At 44.8% G+C, this 27788-nt stretch overlaps 1 protein-coding gene and 1 long non-coding RNA gene across 2 annotated transcripts; one reads left to right on the top strand and one right to left on the bottom strand.

Moving 5' to 3' along the window:
• Positions 1-1473: 1473 nt before the first annotated feature.
• On the top strand, positions 1474-19000 carry LOC142906252 (uncharacterized). Its single transcript, XR_012930077.1, has 3 exons — positions 1474-1765; positions 5953-9967; positions 18916-19000. It is a non-coding gene; the product is annotated as an uncharacterized LOC142906252 (long non-coding RNA).
• On the bottom strand, positions 3484-26969 carry LOC116955829 (nectin-1-like). Its single transcript, XM_032977145.2, has 9 exons — positions 26778-26969; positions 22096-22440; positions 18868-19200; positions 17184-17298; positions 13625-13770; positions 11279-11387; positions 8607-8655; positions 7256-7288; positions 3484-6856 (listed from the first exon to the last, which is right to left on the bottom strand). Exons 1-9 carry the CDS (start codon positions 26848-26850, stop codon positions 6791-6793), a joined length of 1269 nt encoding a protein of 422 aa, XP_032833036.2. The 5' UTR covers positions 26851-26969; the 3' UTR covers positions 3484-6790.
• Between the last annotated feature and the right edge of the window lie 819 nt (positions 26970-27788).

Genomic DNA, 27788 nt, shown 5'->3' with positions numbered 1-27788 from the left:
TTTCCTCTGTCACTACCTAGCTTATTCCAGACCCATATAGCCCTCACTACAGCAAACCCAAATGTTTTACCCATATAGCCCTCACTACAGCAAACCCAAATGTTTTAACTCGTAATCTCTATGCCGCACGGTCGCCCCACGCGTCCCTCGCTTCTTCTCTCGTCACCTGATTCACCTTACTCAAGCTCCAACCACTCCTGTCAATCTGAACCCCTCACTGATCAAGTGCCACCCTGCTCCCAAAGCCATCCCTCTCTGTCACAGTGCCAATGTTAATTCTGTGAATCGAAATCACAAATTTTAATATTCGAGTCGACAATGATGATGAGCGGATAAAAACATGAGGAATGATGGACCCATCACTAACGACTGCTGCCCTCCAGGGACACAACCAAGGGTGACGGACACCCAACGAATTTTCTGCGTCTTGAATGGAGACGCCGACTGATGTGGTTTGTCTCGTTTGTAGAGATTGCAGCGTGCTGAGGAATATGCATTTCCATACATATGTATGTAGGAGTATATCAAACGATATTAAAAAAATTAGTTCACCAATTGGGCTTACCTGCGGTTGGGAGAATTGCACGCTTCTCACACCAGCGTTTGCTGTTGTGGCGAGCTGTTAACTACCTCATCTGGTATACAGGAGCTCGTGGGTTCAATCCTGACCCTGACGCCTATTGTATATTTGGAGTATGCGTGTCTCTCTTTTCCTCTCCTTTGTCAAGTGGAATTTTCTCTGAGCCCTCCGGGTTTCCCCTCCACATTGAGAATTAACATGCGTTTGTGAGTATTTGGCTGCTATACATTTCAACATAGTCACTTTGTTGAGCTATTATGTGGCCAGATCGCCTCTGGAAAAAGAGCTCGATAGCTCATTGGGCCTTACCTGATAAAATGAAAAGTTTAGTTTAATGGGTGATCGCTGACAGCACTGTTTATTTAATAACTAAGAGTATGACTAAACATTTGAATGCTTTAGGACAAATTATAAAATCGCCTGCTTCTGTCATCGCACCTTCACCACCGGTTCCCCGCCTTACCTCGCTTCATAATTCTCTCCTTGCACTGAAGCTCACCGTAGAACCCTGCACAGCAGCGTCACTCAAAATCTGCATCAGGACACCGAGGTCTCGAACTCTTACAGCCTCACGTCACTATACACTACACTAAACTTTCACAGCCTCTCCAAGCTCAGGGCTTTCGAACACCACTGAGCTTGGCTCCACGTCTCTGAGTTGTTTACTTTTTTGCAAAATCTGGCGCGTTATAAATGCCATTATTATTAGCCAGCTAGACTGAGATAATTACTACATGAAATCCAATGATGTCAGCCACGATTGAAAATCCAGAACTTGCAGTCAACGAAGATGAAATAAAAAAACGTGCCGATACAAAACCATACTTTACCTATGACGAATCATCGTGTAAATTGAATACTCGGGGAAACACGTTGACAGTGCAAACGTGCCAAGTTAACAGTTTTGTTTTGCATCTTGTTGGTGCATGTGTGGCACATTAGGAAGGGACCACTCTTTTAATTATATCCTTGTGCAGCAAGGGAGTAAAAGTGTGGTTCTATGAACGTCCTGATGTGCTGTGCGGTGCGTTAGTGCGTGTGTGTACAGCAGCATGTGATGACTGAGTTGGGCCTGTAGGTGGCTGGCAGGGTTAATGATTAACCGCGCTTGTAAACCCGCCACATGGTTAATGGCGACTCGGAAGAAATGCTGTTGTGTGACACACGTGTTGGTGCATTTTACAGGTAAAGGACCCAAAGGTTGTTTTTGATCGTTATATAAATGTTCTAGACTTGTTCTAGACGTTAAGCTTGGCTTTGAATTGTTCGTTTGTGATATATGCAATTAGAGGGGTTTTAGCACTGTGCATTGTAAAGGGATGATGCACTGTAATTACCTACTGTCATTGTAATTCTTTAACTCTAATACTGTTTAGTCTATAACCATGCCCATGTACCCAGAGTATGACTACTTGCAATGCTATTGAGAATAGAACACATGTAAATAGCAAGCTGTACAATGGTGATATACAGTACGTATACTGTACACATACAGTACATATAATGGGTGTAAGACACCGAGATAAGTGGATGGTATAGATAGACATACAGCTTAGGATTAAAGTAATATTCGAATAGTGATGTGCAAATGTGATTGTCAAAGACAAAGATGGTTTATCAGTAGTAGAATTGGGTGTAAGAGAAAACTGTGAATGATTAACCGCGCTTAAAAACCCGCCACATGGTTAATGGCGACTCGGAAGAAATGCTGTGTGTGACACACGTGTTGGTGCATTTTACAGTGTGACAGTGCTGTTCTTCACAAGATTACAGATTAACCACAATAAATGTGCTTGCCCTCGATTTGGAGCACTTGCCCATGTCCTTCATTTCGAGTGTGCAACACATGCCACGTGTTCAGTGTGACGTTTCCTCGAGTAGTGACGCGTCTTGTAGGCCACGGTTTACTCCGGACACGGTGACGGTGGTGCACGTGATGCAATAGCGGCTCAAGGATTGGACTCGAAGTCACAGCAAGTGTATTTTACAAAGCATCGCGTTGGAGGGACCCTATTCCATAGCTGCGGGCGGTTATACATACGATAGACTCGATTATCCACGTGCGGTTGATCCAATTTATCGATTAACCGCGCACCTGAGATTTTGACGTAAATTACTAACCAATGGATTTTCCCTTATGGCCAAATGAATAATGTTAAAACAGTCATACATTCTTATTCTTAGAAATGTATATTACAAGTCATGTGCTGAACATCACTACCACCCACCCCTTAGTGTGCCGTTAAGGCTATACGGGGGGATCTTTAAGTTTATCCGCGAGATTTATGCACATCAAAGGTTGAGGTGCGACCTTGCATCCCGAGCCCACACCACACCACCGTTTCAGTCAATGACACGGTACATACAGGGACAAAACATATACCCACGAAAGGTCAAAACTAACCCCTGTGATAGCTACATTGGTATAAAAAGAGGCTGGCCGCAATAGGTAGAAACCATAAACGATGAAACCACGATATTCAAGCAGGGTCTCCCGTACGGTATTCTAAAGTAATTGAACCGACTTAAGGCACCTCGCACCACTGCAACCACTAGGGGGCATGATCTTACATGTAAATCATCACGTTCACTTATACATACCTGTTACACAAGTGACACCTTTGTCTCTGGCCTCAGCAGCAGCAACATCAGCAGCACTCTCATCCAACACTCTTTATCCTTGTTGAGTGTCGAGTCGATTCTGGTTGAGGCGACCTGCTGATTTTGGTCTACCGCATTTTGATTCCAAAGACCAGACGTTCTATGGGAGCCAGATATTTTTTTGTGGAATTCCTTTCCTCCTTGACGCATGACGGAATATAAAAAGCGTACATTTTTTTTAATAATTGCGCCTTAAACACTCACATGTTTTTATAAAATGATTTACATAATTTTACGTGAAGTGCTTTAAAAAGCCGAGTTTATTAAGATTATTTAGAGGCCAGGCCATTCCAGTCTCAACCTTGAAACACAGTCACCTCACACACAAAATGGCCGCTCTCTGCCAAGATGGCGGACACCTCATGGCCTCATCCATCCGATGGCTTGTCACCAGAATCCACTGTCTCGGCCTCGCTGTGCGCTGCGTTGCACCACTATCCCAGTAGATAACCTCGCATTCAATAAACCTTCAGAGCCAGGGTGAACATCCGACTCCAAAAGTATTTGATTAATTGAATGAGGTAAAACTGATGGAAACACACAGCACAAAATACAGCATCTATTAATACACTTTGGTTCTTTCGGTAAAGTCACGTAGTTAGAAATAAAATAAAAACGAATCACGACGTTTGGATTGCAACATAAGCAATCATCATCTGGTGGGAAAACACAGCAAAAATGTTTTCTTGCTGATGATGATTGCTTGTGTTGCAATCGAAACGTCGTGATTTGTTTTTATTTTATTTATTTCTAACTACGTGACTTTACTGAAAGAACCAAAGAGTATGGATTGCTGCAGTCATGAAAGCTTCAAATCAACATCTGTTAATACTTGGTAATATCAATAAAATGAATGAACACTGCAGCATTATAACATTGTCTTAGATAACATGAAACTCCACAATAGGTCCTAGATGGACCAGTCACCTACATTATCACTGAATAGCTATACAAGAGAATAAGCTACTGTGTTGAATAAGGGCACATCGTGTAATCACCATACTGCAGTCTAAATGTACAGCACTGCACATACCACTGAACTGTGGATGAGATACTTCTTCATCCTTGCTCTCAAGATCGCATTAAAGTTACATGGGTACAAGTCTGACTCGACTTATTCAATTACAAGTAACATTCACAATAATGCAAGTGGCAGGCTTCATTGTTAAGTAGGCCTCATTTATCGTAACAATTTAACGGCATTATAAAGGCATTTTCAGCATTATAACGGCAATCCTAACATTATAAGAGCATTCCCAGTATTATAAGAACATAAACGAACTTGCAGACAATGCTTCTTAAAGTTCCACAATGAACAGATGCACCTGTCTTCACTGAGACACTATTTGTGCCTCCATTTTGTGGCCTGTGTCATAGCTGACACCCTGCCTCATGGCTTAAGAGAATATGAAATTGTAAGTTCCTGGTCACGTGACCAAACTCAACACCATATCAGGAAATTCCTGTGTACGCACACCCCCACACCTGCCGTGAGGCAGAACATCCACTTCTGGAGGCTATGACTCATCACCGTTTAGTACATTTTTCTCTGTATTTGCAGGATTTCTACCGACTTCCAGGAGAGAGCCCCCCCCCCCTTCCCCCACATTGGACAGTCTGGACTGATGCATTAGTTTGTTATCCTTCCAGCGTACCTTCGATTAGCACGGTTGGCTATGTACGGCGTGAAAGAGTTCCAAATACACACACATCAGGGCCATATGATCCAGGGGACAGGATAGGCTGGACCCCACAAACTTCTTCTCTTGGTTGTCACTCCCGTTACTATTTTTGGTTCCAGGAGCTTTGAGTACTTGATTGGACCTCTAGTGATTTTGGTCCACCTGTTTTCATCCAGTGTCGCCAAGTGAACAGCACGATGAGGTCTAAGCAGTGTGCACATTTGTACTTCGATGTTAATAGTGGGGTACAATATGTTTTAGTATATAGCAGCCTCTCAATTATCCACGTGCGGTTTATCCGATTTGTGGATTAACCGCGCACCTGAGATTTTTACGTAAATTACTCATGGATTTCCCTAAAGCCCAAATTAATTATCTAAAAAGTTATAAAGTTGTTCTTGGAAATATGTATTACAAGGAGAGTGCTTAAACCGTAATCCACGTGATCACCTAAACAGTACAGAAGTTGCATATATTTAGAACAATGGGCGGATTTTTGATTGATTTTGATTGTCAGGGCTCTGCTGTCCACTTAGCAGAGTCTTCTGCGCGGGAGCAAGAAAGTGTTATCACTGAGCATGTGCATCAATCAGTCGATCGTTCGTTTTTGGCATGGAGATTCGCGGAAAATGGATATTTTCGGATTATCCATAGTTTTGAATTATCCGTGGCTGTCCTCCCCATCATTATCGTGAATAATCGAGAGTCTACTGTGTATATATTTACATAGGAAAACATCACCGATTCTCAGGAATTGAGATGTCTGTCAACATTTTTGTTGTTTTCATAGAGTGCGCGGAGACCGGAGTGTCTGTATTAAACCCATCACATGAAAGGGCGCAATGCTAAACTTTGCACGCAGATATATATGTAACCTATTTGCTATACTGTTATATGCCGGTAATTTAGCACTCCTCCCAATACTTACAAGGCTCAGAACATGATCGCATTGTGATCCAAAACATTATTGCACGTGTGTATGTATGTCTGTGTGTGTATGTGTGTGGACTTGCTGATGACTGGTACCAGCGGTGTCAAGGTCGGCCTCTGTGGAGGAGGCTCGTGAAGGATGCTACTGGGCAGTTGGAGGCAGTCGCCCTCCAACAACAACGGAGGACGGAGGAGCGACGCTCAGAACAACGAGCGGAGCGCCGGGTGGCTAAAGCACAGCAGGTTGGCACAGTAGGGGACACAGGTGGTGCATCAGCTAGTCAGCTCAGTCAGTCGACCCGTGGCACCTGGGTTTGCCCCGTGACCTCCTGCCAGCGGGTGTTCGACACTTCACGTGGCCTCAGGGTGCACATGCCTGGCACAAGCGTCGTGGTGACGTCTCCGCCACTTAGTGGCGAATGGCGGTTGTTGTTGTATGTGTGTGTGCTCGCTAACAGCACTTGCCCCTACAATCTGTTAAGGTTATACGGGGGATCTATTTTTTGTGTGTGTGGGGAGCAGCAGTGCAGCAGGTTAGTGCGTTGCTTCACTAATAATTTGGCGATTTGAGTTCGATTTTTGATCACGACCAACACCAGTGATAGCGATTATCTGCACCGGTCATGGGCCTCCCCTAGATCGACTCAGCCTTAAATGAGTATCTGGTGTGGTTTGTAAACATGACCACTGGGGAGACAAAGACAGCCGGGCCTGGTGTTGGCCACCTACCCCCTCGTGTGCCGTGCCTTGCCGGCCTTCATAGATGCTACTCCCTAACAGCACTTGCACCAACAGTCTATGTCTATATGGGGCGGGGGGGGGGGTCTTTGTGTGTCGCCATGGCCGGAAAAAATGTAACTGCCGATTGTACTCCGTGCTCTTGAGTTTTGAATTCCATGTAATGCATGCCGTCGTTGTGTTCCCGAAGTGCTCAGTTTCAAGCGTTCGCGTACGTGGGGTGATTTAATTTGCCATAGGCGTTCTCTGCATGCGGCTTCAGAGGCTGCAAAATAAAACAACACATGCATTCTCATTTAGAATCAAATGTGCGTGAAGGTGTGCCTATTGGTCTCGATTGGTGGGGCCCCTGAGCCCGAAGCTACAGAGGTCATGTTTCTGATTAAATGCTCACGTGGAGAAGTTCCGGATTATAGTGGTACACGTCGTCGATGATTCTCATTGACCAACAGGCGCAAGTTTCTGTGGTCCCGCCATAGCAATGTGGAATTGGCACCACTTGATTCAGGGCCCGCAATGGAAATGAGCACTAAGCCATGCTTTGTCTAAGCGGGGAGACGCTTTGACAGTTGACTTCGACGTTTTTTTCAACAGTGCATAGACGATAATTAATATTTCTTAAAGTCATCCTTATTTATCATTTCACTTGGTGTGTGAAGCTTACCTCGTAGTGACTGGCCTCTTGGTTAGGTGGGCTCTGCAATAGGATATTTTGTGGAAAGCACACGATTAGGCATTGGATTCTGCTGCAATATTTTTTGGAGCAGAAATTACTTTAAAATCAAATGTTATCAATGCAGTAGCATTATTGTGTCCGTGTGGTGCTGCAATAGTCCACATTGCACAGCAATTATATTTTGCCTTGATTAAAACCGCATCTTCGCAATATATTAAAAGCGTCGTCTGAACGTATTCTGGACCTCCCCTAGGTCAACTCAGACTTAAAAAAAATTATCCTGATTAAATAATTTGTGAGACAAAGGAAGCTGCATTGGCCACTCCATCCTATAGACCTTCACAGGTGCTCACATCACTTTTGCTGTCAGTCTATGCCAGCTGATTGGAGATTGGTTTATCTCCAGCACAGCTTGTAAGACAGTTGGTAGACATATCAAGGTTAAAAGGTCACACTGATATAAAACATCGAGAAGTTAACATTGATGCCACCACTCTCTGCCATCGATGCTCTGTCTCTGCTAAATATATCAGCTGTTTGCGCAGTTAACACTTAACCTGCAAGGTCTGCTCTGAGTGCGTCTTGGCATCTACCCAGTTTTCTGGCTCCTGGATGCCACTCCAATGCCCGTCTCAAAAACCTGCCCACCCCACCATCCTGCACATGCGCCCCCCACGAATCGCAATCTCCTTGAGTGTCTAAAAACACTTCCCCCACTTCCCCGAATATAAACTTACAACCTGTATATCCTATCCTGTCATTAAATTATTGGTATGTTATGCACGCACACAAACTCAAAAACCCGAACACTTTTGTCACAGTGACCAGAGAATAGAACACATTAGAATTCATGAGGTCTTTAGTAAGAGAAAAGGGATGAATTAAGCGTTGTTAGATGTGTAACCAGGTAGTTTCTCAAAGACATTTGAAATTTCTGATTGTATTAATATTGATAAAACTCCTCTACCCGAGCTATAAGTGTTCTGATACTTGCATTGTCTTTGTACTGTTCGCCTTTTGGCGTTCTCTTGTCTCACACTGGTGGCGAGACAAGGCCACAAAGAAGGCTGTCTCTGGTGTAGGCCAATCAGTTTGAAATACATTGCATATATTATCAAAGCATGTTTGTTTGCATATTTTTCCACAAAGTACGTGTGGTTAATGGAGACTTGGTCTTGATGCCTTGCAAAATATATCTATTTGGTCTTTGAATATCTTAACACAACTCCTCTTTATTTTACAGAAAGGGTATAACTTATTATAATTATTATAATTTTTCATCATTTCTGATTATATTCACTGTGTTGGTAGAGGCAGAACTCCGATTTAATCCACCCACCGTTTCAGTAGAATTCATTATTCTCTCATCCAGATGTTGCATGCGGTTCCTGAAAAGAGTGAAGTTTTTGTTTGTAAGCGATAATTATTTTTTAAAAGTGAAACTATGAGTCATTTGAATAGTCATGTTTGTCCGTCTTCCACAGTGGGGGTGTGCTTCCAACATTATCAGGCGGTCCTGGGCCGATCCGACAAAACCGGCAAAACCGCTACAAAGGCTGTAACCAGTCAGGCGAAAGGCTATGCGTGTGTGGCAAAAAAGTAGCTATGCTCGATTTCAGTGTCAAATATTATATACGGTACATTATACACTACATACAAATTAAACAATGAAAATACTGCACGTATATACATCACCCCGTGCAGAGATTGCAGTATATACAGTAACCTTTAAAAGGATAATTATTTTTGTCTATTTCTATGTTTTTTTGTGCCAATTTCACATAGTAACCAAATTAAAACACTACAAAAATATATAACAACACAGAAAAACATAATGTCATCTAAGAATGTTCAAAAGTAAGCTATTTTTATTAATGATGTAGTGATTATCCCGCGTTTTTCTTTAATGTTGCATGGAAGGCAGGTACAATACATCTGGATTGGTAAACTTGGGTTGTGATTCCAATTTTTAAGAAAGGGGACCAAAGGGTGTGCTCCAACTACAGAGGGATCACGCTCTTCAGCCTCACAGGTAAAGCCTACGCCAGTGTCCTGTAGAGGAGGCTCCTCCCAGTGGTTGAGCCTCAGATTCAGGAGGAACAATGCGGATTCCATCATGATCGTGGAACAATGGACCCACTCTTTTTCATCTCACATATTTCAGAGGTCATGGGAGTATGCTTCTTCAGTCTACCTCTGCTTTGTAGACTTGGAGAAGGCATAGGACCGTGTTCCCCGCAATGTCTTGTGGGGGGTGCTGCAGGAGTATGATGTACCGTTGCCGATTTTGTGTGCTATCCGATCCCTCTATTCCCAGAGTGAGAGCTGGGTCCGTATTCTTGGTGTTAAATCAAAGTCGTTCACTGTGGGTGTTGGACTCCGCCAAGGGTGGGTCTTGTCTCCACTCCTGTTTGTGATTTTCATGGACAGGATATCAAAGGTGCAGCCGAGGTATGGAGAGAGTATCCAGTACGGTGGCATGCAGGTGGCATCGCTGCTTTTTGCAGATGACGTCCTCTTTTCCTTGTCAGTCTGTGATCTCCAGTGTGCACTTGAATGGTTTTATGCAGAGTGTGAAGCGGCTGGGATGAGGATCAACACCTCCAAATCCGAGGTCATGGTTCACTCCCAGAGATCGCAGGTACAAGGGGCCAAAATGAGGTTTCTCCACAAGGTTCTGGGCTCACTCTCCATGATCAGGTGAGGAGCTCGGTAATCCAACATAGCCTCAGAGTCGAGCCACTGCTCCCCCTGGAACTCTACCAGGCAGCACATCCCACTAGGAGAAGATCCTAGGACTGGCCCAGGACACGCTGGTGGGACTATGTCGCTCGGCTGGCATGGGAACGCCTGACAATTGGAAGAGCTAGAGGCCCTCGCCAGGGATAAGGAGGTCTTGATCGCCTTGCTCAACATGCTGCCGCCGCGACCCTCACCAGGGCAAGCGGATTGAGAAATGAACAATGTCAAGCAATAATAATCATATCACCAAATGCTTATATATGGAAACAGGTTAATGCTTCATTATCCTACTGCTTTGGCCAATTTTTCAAATTTAAACTTAGTCGTGGACATGGTCGGCTCTGAGAGATCAGCACTTGGCATTTGGTGCCGATGGAGAGATGGTGTCACGGTGGTGAGATGTTTACTCCTTCGCCTGGTATGCAGGTCGTGGATTCGACCTGATCCTGACACCTATATATTTGGAGTTTGAATGTCTGTCTCCCCATGGATACGTGGACTTTTTTCTGGGTGCTCAGGTTTTTCCCTTCACATTTAGAAACACATTTAGAGTTATTTGGCTACTAAACATTTCCACACGATAAGCCACTCCATTGAGCTGTCATTTGTGGTGGCCAAGTCGCTTCTGAAAAAGATCTATATAGCTCAGTGAGTCTTACTTGGTAAAATAAAAATAGTTTGGTATAGTTTGTTTGCTTGGTAAACCATTATTCATAGAAGAGACACCTATTTAACAGGTTCTGTTGGTTCGTCTTGTGCATCGTTCCCTCGACATGATACGTGAGTCTTTGGCTTCGTTTTTTTTACCCCTACGCCACGCGTCACTGCGTTGCCAAGTGTTAGCAATGGCTCGTGGGGTTGCCAAACGTCAAGAGGTGCAACAGATTGTCAATGGACATTTGCTGGGGCGTTTGCTCCTTTTGCCCTCTTCCCGTTCAGGTGAACCACGTGCAGGTTATGGTAATTGAACTCTGGTGGGGGTTGCAGTCATACGCACACAATAAAAAAAGCAATGATAATACATTTTGGAACGAGCAAGTACGTAATTTGCATAGCTGCTGCTGACAGATTAGCCAATGGGGAAGTTATATGGCAGTGGTTAGTGGTGAAAACCATGAACCGTATTTAACTGAGAAACAGAGATTGAGAATGGTGTCACACTGATAGACTGTGTTGAACTCTGAAACTTCTTTCAATAATTCTCAGTCGGAGTGACGTTCCTCCAGAATTATTTCCGAATTTACAAACATTTTGACACAGGAAACTCACGTGACAGGACTGCCTTTCTTGCGGAAGAAGTAAATGGCTCCGACCACGGCCACCAACGCCATCAGTGGCACTACGATGGCAACAGCTATGATACAGGGCTCATTGCCATCTGTAAGACAACAACAACAACAACAACAAATGCTTTTCATCATCACAACACTTGTGCCATGCTAGTTGCATGGCGCCCCTGCCATAGGAATGTGTTATTTCGACCACTGGCTCTGCAGGGTTGGAACTTGGAGATGCACACCTCATTTTTGCACCTCTCAATGCTCATTTGAGCAGCAGGAGATCACTTGGACTTGGTGATTTGTAATCTGCCTCAGCACATCACAGGATCTAATGACGCAAATGCATTTTCTGAGTGTGTGTCTTCAAGCTGACCCGGTCATGTTGTCTCATCACAGCCTCTTGTGGTATCTCGTGGTCGCTCAATCTATCTCCGACGAAAATAAAATAGACCACTTCATTGAAGATTAATGTTCTTACTAACCTCGTTAATGAAATAAACACCGCTTACTGATTGAATTCACCACCTCATTCCCTAAAGTTTTTATGAATATGCAGATGTAGGTGCCACTGTCTGAGGCACACGTTGATTGAGATCGAAATATCGTTACTGTCATGGGCAGCAATCACCAGATAAAATAACATCAGCGTACATAACATGGTTGACCAATAAGGAGCCATCCCTCTACCGTACCTGGGCATCGATCAGCCTCCCATTGTATCTGTACCAGATGGAGATTCCTCTGGTACTGCCATGGAGTGCTTCTCAAACTATTTGGTCGAAAAAGTCGTTATATAATGTAGGCACCAGAGAACATCCCAGTCACACCCCAAGGTGAACAGGAAATGGCTCTGACTACCGGTCAGGTAGTTTTTACTCGGGCCTTCCCACCATTATGAAAGTCTTCGTTGGTTCTTTCGGTAAAGTCACGTAGAATGAGAATAAAGTAATAAAATAAAGCAATATTCTCATTCTACGTGACTTTACCGAAAGAACCAAAGAAGATGAATCCTTGCAGTCACGAAAGTTTTAAATCGAAATTATGAAAGTCCTTAATGATTGTGAGCAGACAGTCAGCGACTCTGAAACCATGAAAAATAACCCAGAGCCCAGGCCAATTCATGGTATCATAGGCCTTGACCAGGTAAATAAAGCAGAGATATAAGTCCTGTTGCAATTCTCTTCATCTCTGAAGTAGCAGACGGACAGAAAATATGGCATCTGCGCATCACCACGCTCGCCTGAAACCATATTGGGGCTTTGCAAGCCTCTCCTCAGTGTGCCTGGTAAGGCAATGTTGAATGATCCTTACCAGGACCTTTCCTGACACACTGAGGAGGGAGATGCCTCTGTAGTTCTTACAGTCTGTGCGGTCCCCCTTCTTAAAGAAGGGGACCACCAGGGCATCCTTCCAATTCTGCAGAACCCATCCAGTGGTCCAGTCTGATATTATGATTTCATATAGGGCAGTCTGCACACAAACACCACTCTCCTTAAGCAGTTCACTTGGGAGACCTTATCTGCCTGGCGCTTTTCTTGGTCTGAGACTGGATCGCCTTCCGTACTTCCTCAACAGATGGCACTTCAACCAGCCAATCACAGGGGTTGACTACTTATTCCAATATTTGAGACACCACAGTGTCAGCAGGGTCATCTCCATGTTTCCCCATTATGTTTCTGAGTTGAGGGATTTTCCCTCCCCCAATATTTCACACTAATGCTCAGCAAACCTACAAACCTGTTCGTAGGGGTTGGAGATCGGATCACTTTTCTTTCCTCGAAGTATGGTGATAGGTGTGGCGCTGCAGGTTACTTTTTTCATGGAATTAAAGAGTGATTTGTGATTGCATTGCTACAAAGGCAGATTTGATCTCCTCAGCAACCCACGACCACCACTCATCCTTGAAGCGCAACAATGCTCTCTGAACCTCCGAGTAAAGGCTGTGGTAAGCCTCCTCATTCTCCGACGTAGGATGCTGTAGATGGTGGGAGTGGGCCTGTCGCTTTTCTCAGTCAGTCAGAACACCTCCTCCATCAGCCAGGGTCTCTGGGGAGGTTTGGACCGCATACCCAATGCAGTCTTTGAAGCTGCATGAGCCACAATCCTAAACCTTGTCCATTTCCTCTCGGCATCAGGAGGAGAGAGGGACGATGGCAATCCCAGCTGCAAACGATGATGAAATTCTCGCTTGCTGAAGATCACTCAGATCCAAGCAGTGGATTGACAACGTTATTTCCAAATTAAATCAAATTTAAATCGAATCAACCAATCCCTGAATGTCCGCCACTCGCCAAGTGAACGAATGCCCAGTTACCCGGCGGTGGCGTGGGCTGACCTTGCGCGTGGGTGATGTTGACTTCGATCTCGCCAGCGTCCGAGCCCATGTAGTTCACAGCAATGCACTGGTAAATCCCGGAGTTACTCACAGCACGATCTAGAGTCAGCGTGTTGTGGCCAGAGCCATTCATATGTGTACCATTCCTGCAAAACACAACAACACAACAGAAGCGATAACATCAGAAACACATTTTTGTAACATTACGCCCAATTCCCCTCCCCACACAGTTGTATATCGATTTTGCGTGTATATATGTTGAATGTCTGTTGTTACGTATGTTATGTATGTTTGTTGTACGTATCTTGTTACATATATTATGTATGTTGCATGTTACATAGGTTATGTATGTTTTATATGTAATGTATGTTAAGTTTGTTATGTATGTGTGTTGTATGTATGTATGTTGTATTATATGTTATTTATGTATGTCGGTATGTATTTTACATATATATGAATGTTACATATATTATGTATTTTCAGTATGTTATGTATGTTGTATGTATGTTGCTACATATGTCATGCATACATGTTGTATGTATGTTACGTATGTTTTGTATGCACGTTGAACTTCTTTCCCACGGTACGTAGCCAACCGTGGCTAAATCGGAGGTGCGGGGGTGGTGGGCAAAGGAGGACAACAAACTCCGGCATCGTGGCGTGAGATGAAGAAGCCATTCGCAAATCTCATAGAGCAGTGCCAGCACCCCCCCCCCCCCATCGCGTGAGAGAACGATCCGCGGAAGCGGACGTCGGAGAGCTACCTCCGAGATGCCCTTCGAGCGACCTCTGGGCGCTCACACAGTCAGGGGCGCAGCAGCACTTCCCCCAGCCGCCGTGCCACTTGGGAGCAACGTTCGTAGCACGTGACGGTGGAACAGACACATTATTTTGATTCTCAGGAGCTGGAATTTATCCAAATCAAATTTCACAACCATTTCTTTTAATAATAATACAAGTTATTTTTGGGTTAGATTGCGTAGGTACAAATGTGTCGTGAAACCCGCCACCACCCAACACTGCCAATTTAGTAAGGGTTTTTCACATAAACGAAACAGTTACTAGTTCAGCACTAACCGTTTGCATTTTAGAGACCTAAACCCACAACAAAATTTAACAATTCGAGTAGACCTTGACGTTTCGTGTTCAATTGTTTTTTTAAACGTTATATTATTTGGTGTGGTCATCGCTGAACGGGGCTGAGATCGTCAACTCGCTACACTCAAGAACCCACTTTAAATCCCGGGGACCGTGGCTGAAACTTGGAATTCCAACGCAAGGGATTTCTGCACTGCCAGTTCAGCACTGCACGACTTCTGGCCGGCTCAATTTTTGCATAACGTGCCGTTGGGATGAATGTTTAAATCATCCTCATTCATCCTGAAGCACGGAAAAGCAAAGAAACACAAAATACACCCAACGCATGGAAAAATTTTCATAACGCAAATCGGACATAACGCGATCAAACGGAACTCTCATTGCACAAGTGGGAATAAGCAGTTGCGCGGCTGCCTGGGCATAGGATCATCATCGCCCAAGGCATTGGGATCATGCTGGATGCTTCTAGATGCTACCCATGCACCTCCAGTCTTGGTTCGGCCCTGCGTTACACATCTCGCACGTTATCGTGGACTGTGCTTTACCCCCTATATTACATATTTATTATGACGTGATTGTTCCATATAACGCAGCGTTCTTCAGGAACACAACTACGACTGCTACTGTCCTTATAGAACAGACTGTCATGGAAAATTCTAGATTTAAAGCTTTCGTGACTGCAAGGATCCATACTCTTTGGTTCTATTCGGTAAAGTCACGAAGGTAAAAAATAAAACAAAAATCACGACGTTTCAGCCACAACACAAGCGGCCTTCATCAGGTGAAGGGATCAGGCTGTCTCGAGGACAGCGCTGCAGTGAAACACAGCCACGCTCAGACCGCGACCTTTAAGCTGTGTGCGAGGAAACAAGGTGCCTTGACAAAGGAATTAGCATAAAAATTAGCATTTGATTGGCCGACTTAGCATAGAGGTGGTGTACATGTGGGTGCACATGCCGGTTGGCGCGGGGGGGGCGTTTACCTATTGATGGTGTGAAAAGGGAATTTAAGAGCTGCGAAAGTTTGGGGTACCACTACTTGAAAAATATACTGTACCATTGAAAATTAGTTTAATGTTTGGTTCGATTTAGAACATCTTTCCAATGGTTGCTTAATTTGAAACCATCTTCTCGGTTGAAATTGTGTCTGTGTTTGTAGATCTGAATTGCCTCGTGAACAAATCTCTGATAAAAAAAAACCCGTGGGTTTGCAAAGAACCTTGGTATCGAAGAAAATTATATCGTGATTACCCACAACGCATTGTGGGTGATCACGACGTTGTGGGTGATCACGATATAATTTTCTTCGATACCAAGGTTCTTTGCAAACACACGGGGTTTTTTTTTTATCAGAGATTTGTTCACGAAGCAATTCAGATCTACAAACACAGACACAATTTCAACCGAGAAGATGGTTTCAAATTAAGCAACCATTGGAAAGATATTCTAAATCGAACCAAACATTAAACTAATTTTCAATGGTAAAGTATATTTTTCAAGTAGTGGTACCCCAAACTTTCGCAGCTCTTAAATTCCCTTTTCACACCATCAATATGTAAACGCCCCCCCCCGCGCCAACCGGCATGTGCACCCACATGTACACCACCTCTATGCTAAGTCGGCCAATCAAATGCTAATTTTTATGCTAATTCCTTTGTCAAGGCACCTTGTTTCCTCGCACACAGCTTAAAGGTCGCGGTCTGAGCGTGGCTGTGTTTCAATGCAGCGCTGTCCTCGAGACAGCCTGATCCCTTCACCTGATGAAGGCCGCTTGCGTTGTGGCCGAAACGTCGTGATTTTTGTTGTTTTATTTTTTACCTTCGTGACTTTACCGAATAGAACCAAAGAGTATGTCATGGAAACCCTATCGCGAAACACTCCGACTGCGTGGCGTTTTTTGCGGTTTGTGCGGTGTAGCTCGGGAGAAGCACGCGAAGCGATAGGCAAGACATCGGAGCGAATGATGCACCATGTGTGGTACGCATTGCAAAGTGGACCGGAGAGCAGCAATCACCATTACCATCATGTCGTGAAAACCGGATGTCGGATTGACGATTCCTATTTACTATTTTTTCATTATTTTTAAAAAATATTTATCTATATTTTACCAGGTAAGGCCCCAACTGTGCTTATGTAGCTCTTTTTCCCAAGTGACCCGGCGATTACAAATGATAGCCTGACAAAGTGGCTCATCATAATCACGTGGAAATTTAAAATCAGCCGAATAACTCTAAATTGCGTGATGTCGATTCTAAATGTGGAGGACTCGGAGAAAAATCCACGCAACCACGTGGAGAGAGAGAACACACAAACTCCAAATACACAGCAGGCGTCAGGAGTTGGAATCAATCTCAGACTTCCTGTATACCAGGCGAGGTAGTTAACATATCCTAGCCACCGTATCAGGTCGCATCGTGAGAAACGACATGGTGGCAACCTTTCTCACACAGCAGAACCCTCACCTCATCCACGAGTACTTCGCGCTGGGATTGGCGTCGGCACGACAGCTGAGAGTGACCTTGGCGCTTCCCTCTTGCATGGGGCCAGTGACTCCACTGACCGTCACCTCCGGCTTGTCTGCAAATGGTAGAATACGCAAACTTTCCCACGTCACTACTACTTCTGTAGTGTTTCTGTGTTGTTTGTTATTGTTTGTTGTTGTAAACGTGCTGACTCTGTGCCCTGTACTGGACACCTGCGAAAAAGAGCTTCGTAGCTCATCGGATTCCTCCAGTGTAAATATTCTGATTCTGATTTGGCCAAATTTGGACCACAAAAATTTACCTGCAAATTTGCTCAACTGGGATTCCACGCACACAGCAGTAACATCACCCCCCTCCCGCCCACCACTGTGAAACTACTGCAGACTATATCTGTGAAACATCGCGCAGTCCTACATGATGGTCCTGAACATCATAAACGGTGCGAACACCAACGATTTGCTACATTCTTTTTGTTATTTTAATTTACTGCATGTCCGTCCAGTGCTCGTGGAGCTGCATTGGCTTCCGGTTGCTGACAACGAATACATGATTATAAGGTCGCACGACAAAGTGTTCGCCCCAAATGAACCACAATACCTCGTTGATCTCATCAAGGAGCACAAACCATCATCACGTGATCTCCAGTGGTCATCCTCGCAGCAGCAGCAGCGGCTATCGGCTAAGCCATCGAACAAAGACGGTGGTCACCGTATCGTGCGCTTTCAGATTTCCTTCTGCGGCCGTCTGGAACGCTCTTCCTTCCGATATTAGGAAGCCACTGGAGTTATGCATTTTAAAATCTAGATTGAAAACGAATTTATTTAAAAACATCTTTTTGGCGTTTGTTGCCCTTCCCCCCGCACCTTCGATTAGCATGGTTGGCTTCGTACGGTGCGTGAAAAAAGTTCAATATACTTACATAGATTTAAGTGGAGCTTTAAAAACTAACCCATTGTCAGGGATGGTAAAATACCTGGTACATCTCAAGTGTGAAACGATTTCATCGCCCAGTACTGACGGACTAATTTGCCATTTGTAGGCCAGCACTGAATACACCTTGTGCCACATAGCGACAGCTGCCACTGGGGGTCCCCAGCAGTGTTCAAACGCAGGGATTAAGTTTGGGTACCCCCACCTCTTCCAAGTCATCTGGTTTGTGTGGAAGAGTAGGCCAAGTTTCTCTCGAGTGGGAGGGAGGTCCTTATGTCAGCAGTGGTTTGAGCAAGCAATTGCAGGGCTGTGCCTTTACCCCTTATTATCCGTATGCAGTGGTACATTGTCTTGTGCTTACCAATACTCTGTAAAAACTATAAACTAAATTATTTTTATTTTACCAGGTAAGGCCCACTAAGCTACATCGCTCTTCTTCAGAATCAACATAGCTATCACAGATTATAGTTCAACGAAATTGCTTATCACCATCGCATGGAAATGAATAGCAGTCAAATAACTTAAACGCGTGGTGATGGTGATTCTAAATATGGAGGGGAAAAATCGGAGGATCCAAAGAAAAATCCACGCGACCATGGGAGGAGAGAGACATGCACATTTTCAAATTTCCAGCAGACATTAGGGGTCTGGATTGAACCCACGACCTCCTGTATACCAGACGAGGTAGTTAACATCTCCTAGGCAATACGGTGTGGTAGGAAACACCACTCACAGTGCACATCGAGAGCGACGATTTTCTCGATCCGATTGACATTCCCAGGCTGCGTCACGACGCACGCGAGCGACGCTTTGTGCATCTCCTTCGTCGGCTCCAACCGCAGCTCCCGCGTCACGCTGATGGTGCCATTTTTGTGATCGATGATGGTGCCCGCGTCAACCTTCATGGCGTCAAAGTGAAAGTGGCTCCCCGAGACGTTCTTCAGGGTCCAGGCTACACTCGCCGCGGGGTTCCCGTTGGCCGCTACGCAGGTCGCCGCCAGCTGAGACGCGCCGCCACCGGACACCAAGGGAGCCGGGCCCAACGCCAACGTCACCTCTGGCGTCACTGAAACAATGGCGACGCAAGGCGGCGGAGGTCGTGAGCACAGTGTCTGGGTTTGTTGTCGTCTCTGTCCGTAATATCACCGTCGTCGCCGTCGTCATTGTTGTCGTCGGCTATTGCCAGGTGGCTCGGTGGTGGAGCGGCTGGTGATCTGAAAGGTTGCGAGTTCAAAACCTGGTTGTGGGTTTCACTCAGCCCACCATTCCCTCGGGGGTCGATACAACATATACCACTTTGTGGGCGAGTCAGTGGCGGTTGTCACGTGGATGAACTCAGCCCTGCCCTAAAAATGTGGATTTTTTTTCGCCACTGGCTCTGCAGGTCTGTAGACTGGAGATTAGCACCGCCTCTCAATGCCGATTCCAGTTGGTAATTCCCATCATGACTAGGGCTGTGGATTTCGTGGAGTCATTCTCTTCGTGAAATTATGTTATTAGATTATAATATAATGAACTTAGTTTTATAAAGTATATTTAAAATGAGGATTCTCAAAGCGTTGCACTTGTTAAAAATTAACGATGTTGACACTGACACACCTGGAAAAACCCAATCAAAATAACAATAAAACCAAAAGATAAAACCGAAATGAAAAATATATAACTGATATAACTGATTATTGGTGGAAGCCAGGGAAGTTACTATAAAAAAGGTTACAATATCCAAGAAGTCCAATATCCAAGAAGTCCAGAAAAAATACAAAAAGCTTTTGAAGAAAAATCATCTTTTCATGGTTGATTGTTTTACAGATATATATAAAAATGTTTAATTCAACATCCCTCCTCACATCATTAAATTTCAACATCCTGACCTTCTGGACGGTTTTTACCAGGGGTCACGTTTTAAAAAAGAAAAATGTAAAAATAAACCCCCAAAGATGAAGTGGCTGGGGTGTACCCAGAGAGTCGGGAGACACTCAGCCAGCATCGCTTGAGAGCCTGGGATTAAAATTCGAATCCAGTATCAGCTGCCACAACCCTGCTTAGACCAGGTGGCCCGGGTGACTTAGAGAGTTACACACACTCACTCTCTGGTCTGGGTACCACTGCTCTGGACGGCTAGGTTATTGTTCTGGACTCAGGTGTTTAAGACTGGTCTAAGGTTGTAGGAATGGATCCCATGTACGTGTGTTGTATTCTTCTTCCTTGTCTGAGATTTTCGATGAGATAGCTCCAGTGCTGAGATTGGGGCCTGAATGAATTCACCCGTTGAGTATGGGGGAGGCGGGAGGATCGTGATTCTTTCACTAAACTCGATGTCGTTTTCCTGGCCCGCTAACTTGATAGTCCTAAATAAAAAGCTCTTGCCGTGTCAGTCCCCCTTTTCGGGGTTGGTTTAAAAGAACCGACGGAGTCAGGGCTCCAGATGTTGTTGGGGAAAAGCTCCCCACAGCCTTGGGGCATAGCAGCATGAAAGCCAGCCATTCTTACTTGTTACATGTTGGTGTTGGAAAATCTGACTTATATGCTTTTTATATTTATTATTTAGTGACTTTTTCACCCTTTTTTAATCATATTTTTGCACTCCTGTCGTTGTAACCCGTGCCCCACTTTCATATTCCACTTTCCTGTGGCAGGGCACAGAATGTTCGTATTTTATTCAACAACTGTACATGTCAAATTTCGATTTAAAGCTTTCGTGACTGCAAGGATTCATCTTCTTTGGTTCTTTCGGTAAAGTCACGTAGAATGAGAATAAAATAATAAATAGATAAAAGAAAATAACACAATAATATTCTTACGACGTTTCGGCCACAACACAAGCGGCCTTCATCAGGTAAAGGGACGAGACTGTCTGGAGGAAAGCGCTGGAGTGAAAAAGCCACGCTCAGATCGCGACCTTTAAGCTGTGTGAGAAGAAACAAAGCGCATTGAGAAAGGAATTAGCATAGAATTTAGCATTGAAATGGCTGAGTGATTAGCTTGTGACTGGTCACAGAAATGGCTATGTTAAAGTTAAAGTATACACATCCGTAGAGGCACCCCTTGACAAAGGAATTAGCATAGAATTTAGCATTGAAATAGCTGAGTGATTAGGTTGTAACTGGTCACAGAAATAGCTATGTTAAAGTCAGAGCATAACCATTCACAGAGGCACCTAGTACAAATCAAACAGGAGAATTTATCATTGAAATAACTAGGCGAATTTAGCATTGAAATAACTGAGTGATTAGCTTGTGACTGGTCACAGAAATGGCTATGTTGAAGTCAAGGCCTACACATCTGAGCTATTCACAGTAACTGGGTATACACTACAATATATAATGAATACTATATAGTGAACCAATAAAAAACTAAAATATAAATTACCTCAATGTTATCAATAAACTCTATATATTCTCCAATCAGCTAAGCTACCAACAATAAGTCGTTATATATCACAATGCTATATGGCGAAAAAATGGGTAGATTCTTACCCTCAACTTAAGCACCACGGATAGCTACGAGCCCCGTTCAAACGGACGAGTTCATCCATGGTCGGAACAGAGGAGGGGGAGAGAGACAGCTGCGAGGCGCTGTTATACTCCATGTTGTAAACCATACCATTAACCGTGGTATGAGAGGTATTATGTGTCAATGCCAGCGAAAGAGCAGCGGTCTGAAGGTCATTGTAAAATACAATTAATTAAGAACGGAAAAAAACTGTACGTGTCATTATTTCTACGATGTTTGTTTGTGAGTCTCAATACCCTATTTTCAGGAGGGTGTGGCCACGGTGGCGAGATGTTAACTACCTCACGTGCTATACAGGAGGTCGTCTGGCCCACCCCTACTGGACGTTTGTGAAAGGAGAGCTTCTTCTGTGGCCTCAGTAAAATATTCTGAACAATGACATGAACTACTTTCTTTTCTCGTTAACCTCGTCAACGAAACGAACCACTTTGCTACCGATTGAACTCACCGACCACGATGAGGTTGATCTTCGCCTCCAAAAGCCCTGTCATTGTCATGAATTTGCAGATGTAGGTTCCGCTGTCCGAGGCACGCAGCGTGCGGATTAAGATGGTGGCATCGTTGTTTCCTTGGCCAAGGAAAGTCAGGCGCCCTTGTAACGTAACATCAAACACGTGACTTTTATCATCATGGCGACTTGCTATGTACACACGCTCTTGATTTGTTTCCTTTTCCCATGTTATCCGTCTGGCGGTCTTGCTTCCCTTGTAGACGCAGCGCAGCTTCGCGTCTCCTCCGCTCCCACCGGACGCTTCACTGTCGTGGTCGATCTTCGATGTAACACTCTGGGCACCTGCACAGGCAAAGGGACAAAGACATACATATACACACACATATACACATACATATATACACACATATATACAAAGACATGATCACATACACACAAAGACATAAACACATACACACAGAGACATATACACAAAGACAAAGATATCCCCCGCGTAGCCTACACGGCGTATTGGGACAAGTGCTCTCAGCCAGCACACAAAGATATATACATACACACAAAGAGATACACACATACATGCACACATACATACGCACATACATTTACGCAAAGAGATACACACATATATGCACACAAAGACATACATACAAATGGATACACACATACAAAGACATACACAAATACATACATACACACAAAGGCAAATATCCCACGTATAGCCTAAACAGGGTATTGGGACAAGTGCTTTCAACCAGCACACGAAGACATATACACACAAAGAGATACACACAGACATACACAAACATATACAAAGACATACACACATACATACAAAGACATACAATCAAAGACATACATACACATATACATACAAAGGCAAAGATCCCCCGTATAGACTACACGGCGTATTGGGACAAGTGCTTTCATCCTGCACACAACCGCCGTTCACCACGAAGTGGCGGTGACGTCACCACGGCGTTTGTGCCAGGCCAGGTAAAACGTTTAGGCCATCACGTGAAGTTTCGAAAGCTCGCAGCTAGCAGGAGTTAATGGGACAGACCCAGACGTTTCAGGCAATGGGCGTCCTCCATAGCGCATACATTTGTTGTTGAGTGCGACTAAGACGTTGGAGTTTTTAGCTGCTCTTGTACAACGCAGCAGCAGCATCACCACCACCAAATAATGAATTAAACATGGAGCATGCTGCTCTGGGCATATTGAGCAAGCCATCATCTTTCGACATTTTCCATCCCAAGGAAGAAAGATAAAAAAAAACAGCTGACGAACTTCAAACCTGTCACTTATTGTCTTCAGTTTATAAAAAAAATAAATGTAACGTTAAGGTAAGACGTGGAATAAATAGAGAAACCTCTGTGTACCCCTACCAGCCCTATCCCTTGTCAGCTGTGCACTCATTTTTTTTATTTATGTTGAAAAGTCATTTCTTTATAACTACCTTTTTGTATTAGTTTGTTGTCCTTCCCCCGCACCTCCTATTAGGGCGGTTGGCTACGTATGGTGCGAAAGAAGTTCAACATACCTACATTAGCGTGTATACACATGGGGAGTGGTGGAGGAACAGTTAGCGCACTGCACTATGAACCCGGCGACACGGGTTCGATTCCCGCTCATGGCCAACACCAGTGACGATCATCTGAACCGTTCCTGGGCGCTCCCCTAGATCGACTCAGCCTCAAAAGGGTGCCTGATGTGATGCATAACACCACTGCAACTCGGGAGACAAAGGTGGCTGGGCATGGAGTTGGCCACCCACCCTCTCGTGTGCTGTGACGGCCTTCATAGGTGCTCGCTAACAGCACTTGCCCAAAGAGTTTTAAGGCTATACAGGGGATCTTTATATTTTGGTTGTATACACACCGTGTGTGTGTGTGAGACAAAGGCACTCAGGCGTGGTGCTGGCCGTCCAAACCCTCATATGCTACAGGGCCCTAATAGGTGCTCGCTAACAGCAATTGCCTCAACAGTCTATTCAAGGAGATACGGGGGATCTTTGTATACACAGGAGGAAGTCGTGGCGCAGCAGTTTGCACACTCGCTACGAACCCAGCGACCCGAATTCGATTCCTGCTCACTGCCAACATCGGTGATATCGGTCACAGCGGCGAGACGTTAACTACCACACCTGGCATAAGGAGGTCGTGGGTTTCATCGCGACCCTGACGTCTGCTGTATATTTAGAGTTTGCGTGTCTCTCTCCCCGTGTGGTCCTGTGGATTTTTTCTCCGGGTCCCTCGGGTTTTCCCTCCATGTTTATAATCGACGTCACACGTTTAGAGTATTTTGCTGCTGCTTTAAATTTCCACGTGATGATGATGATACGCCACTTCTTTCAGCTACCATTTGTGATAGTCTGGTCACTTCTTAACAATAGCTGTATAGCTTGGTGGGCTTGCTTGGTAAAATGATATATATATGTACTGTTCCTGGGCCCTGCCTTGGCCGAATTGACCTTAAATGAGTACCTGGTGTGGTGTAGGTACGTAAAAACTGGAGGGACAAAGGGGACCGGGCGCGGTCCTGGCCACCCACCACCCCCTCGTGTGCCACATCGGCCTTCATAGGTTTCTACTCGCGAACAGAACTTGCCCCAACATTCTGTTAAGGCTATAGGGGGGATATTTGTCTTTACGTGCGAATACATAGTGTGCCGATGTGGTTGGATATGTGTGTCCGTGTATTTGTGTACACGAGTGTACTACTAAGAGGTGGGGTCCTTACCATCAGCCCCACCAAATTTGGGTATTTTTTGTGGCACCAAAAACTCCATCACCTCAACTCCCCATTGGCGATGGTGCAGCTGTGGAGAGAGTGGAGAGGTTTCCATATCTGGCTCAGTGTGCTTATGGACCAGCTCCGGTTTGACGGCAGAGGTCTCAGTCCGAATCAGCCGAGCAGCATTTTCTCTTAATCGATTGCGTAACGCTGTGTGGAAGCTACCTGGTCTGTCGCTCCACACGAAGCTTCAAGTCTTCTCGGTTACACTTAATGTCCCACCCTTCTCCCCGCATCCATCCTGGGTTTCACCAGACTGTATTGTGTGAGGAGCTCACAGATCCTGGTATAAATCTGGACACAGTCCCATCGGTGAGATACTCTGCTAGGCAAGGCTGCGTTAGCTGTGTCATGTAGCCCGAATGCCCAGCCACTGCATGTCCAAACAGCTTCTGTTTGGCCAGATAGATGGGGGCTAAACGGGAGCGCCACGGTGTGCAGAAGAGATGGAGTAATGTGGTACTGGAGGATGTGGGAGCTGAGTGGACTTGCCAATAACTGGTACCAGCGGTGTCAAGATCGGCCTCTGTGGAGGAGGCTCGTGATGGACGCTGCTGGGCAGTTGGAGGCAGTCGTCCTCCAGCAACAACGGAGGGCAAAGGAGCGACGCTCACAACAACGAGCGGAGCACCGGGCGGGGTAAAGTGCAACAAGTTGGCACACTAGGGGGCACAGCTGGTGCATATGCCAGTCATCTCAGTCAACCCATGGCACCTGCAGGATCTGTCCCGTGACCTCTTGTCAGCAGCGAGGTTTTTGACAACTTCACGTGGCCTCAAGGTGCACCTGGCCTGGCACCAATAGAACCGTGGTGACGTCACCGCCACTGAAGTTACGAATGGCGGCCGCAGTTGTACGCGCGCGTCCGAATATTGATGGGACATTTCAAAACTGTGAAGGAGGCGTAAGTGGCTGCTTCTGTATTTTAGATCAAGACTTGGGTTAGAGGAAATTAGTCAACGTGTGGCATTTTACACGAATAAAAATGCAACTTCCATTTCCATGTTCTGCCTCCCTACCCCCGCATGTGACCCGTTCACTTCCTCTAACGAAGCAGGATATAAAAAAAAGAGGTAGAAACCTTGTTCTTCAATGCATACTTTTATTTACACTTAAAAGTAGAAAATTAATTATTATGACTCCAAAATTTATCAAATTTGATGTACTGAATATAAGTGAGTGGCTTCCTTTTCATTTTTACTTTTCTTTATGCAAGCCACCCACTTTATTCCGCATATCAAATTTGATCAACTTTAGGGTCACAATAATGTATTCTCTACTTTTGAGTGCAAATAAAAGTGTGTGCATTGAAAAAATAGCTTTTTACCTTATTTTTTTCAGTGAAAACTATTGTAACTATTTAACTGCTATTTTATTTTACCAGTGAAGACCCACTAGAGCTTTATAGCTCGTTTTCAGAAGCGACGTGGCCACAAATGATAACTCAATGAAGTGGCTTAAACTGTGGAAATTAATAGCAGCCAAATTCCTCGGAGAACACGTTTCTAAATGTGGAAGGAAACCCCGGAGGACCTGGAGAAAAATACACGCGACCACGGGGGGAGAGGGAGACACAAACTCCAAATATAAAACAGGGGTGAGGGTCGGGATCGAACCCACGACCTCCTGCATACCAGGCGATGTAGTTAACATCTTCGAGCCACCGTTAGTCTGGTAGGCAGGCACACAAGTGATTCGGTAGGTAGCTAGACAACTCCGTAGGTAAGTAGTTAAGGTACGTCGTTCTGCAAATAAGCCGTCCGGTGTGGTCGACAAATCCCTGTGCAGCTGCGACCCCACACAACGCAACACACCTGAAGCGAGTGTCACGGTGAATAGGGCATTTGTCTTTAAATCGACATCTGAAAAACTGATAGCAAACTCACCCAGAGTTGCAGACAGGAGGAGCAGCAGCTGGACGGCTATCATCACACGCTGTACAAAGCAGAGTGTTTCCATGCTCGCACGTCCGCCTTTGTCTCTCCTCTCTCCAACACCAGCACACACAGACACTAGAAGTCACTCGCTCGCTCGCCTTTCTCTTGGCTCTCACTTTGTATGCAAGGAGGAGGGGGAACGAACAATCGAAGCGGGGAAGAGGCCACGTGACGTGGAGGAAATTATTCCCCGGTTGAGTAATCGAAAGATATAGATTCGCTCCAAAAGTAATTACAGTGATCATGATCAATGTCGATGTTAATGTTGATGGTGCTGATGATGATGGTAGTGATGGTGATTAATGTTGATGTCAGTGGTGATGGTGCTGATGATGATAGTGATGGTGATTAATGTTGCTGCGAGTTGTGATGATGGTGACGGGTAGTGGTGATGATGGTGGTGATGTTAATGGTAACGATCAAATTACCGTTTCTTATTTCTGACATATCCTTACAGCTGTTGCACAGTTGACTCCATGCCTCCAAGCTCTGCTATAATTTTTCCCCACCACCATCTGGGTACTACGGTGGTGAGATGTTAGCTACCTCGCCTGATATTCAGGTGGTTGTAGGTTCAATCCCGATCTTGACGCCTGCTGTATATTTGGGGTTTGCCTGTCTCTCGCGTGGATTTGTATCCGGGTCCTCCGGGTTTCCTGCCACGTTCACAATCAACCTTACGCATTTTACAGTTTTTTGGCTGCTATAAATGTCCACGTGATGACGATAAGCCACTTCATTGAGCTATCATTTGGGACGTCGAGGTCGCTTCTGGAAAAGAGCAATATATAGCTCAGTCGGGCTTTAACTTGGAAAATAAAAATAGTTAAATAGTAAATAATATAAATGGCAATCTTGATTTGAAGCTTTTGTGACTGCAGGGATCCATACTCTTTGGTTCTTTCGGTAAAGTCACGTAGGTATAAAATAAAATATATCACGACGTGAGAAATTAGCATG

This window comes from Petromyzon marinus, chromosome 62, assembly GCF_048934315.1.
Source record: "Petromyzon marinus isolate PM22_M1 ecotype Great Lakes invasive population chromosome 62, UKy_Petmar_22M1.pri1.0, whole genome shotgun sequence".
Classification (NCBI taxonomy): Eukaryota; Metazoa; Chordata; class Hyperoartia; order Petromyzontiformes; family Petromyzontidae; genus Petromyzon; species Petromyzon marinus.
Note: the sequence above shows the minus strand (reverse complement) of the source record. Positions and strands in the feature narration are given on the sequence as shown.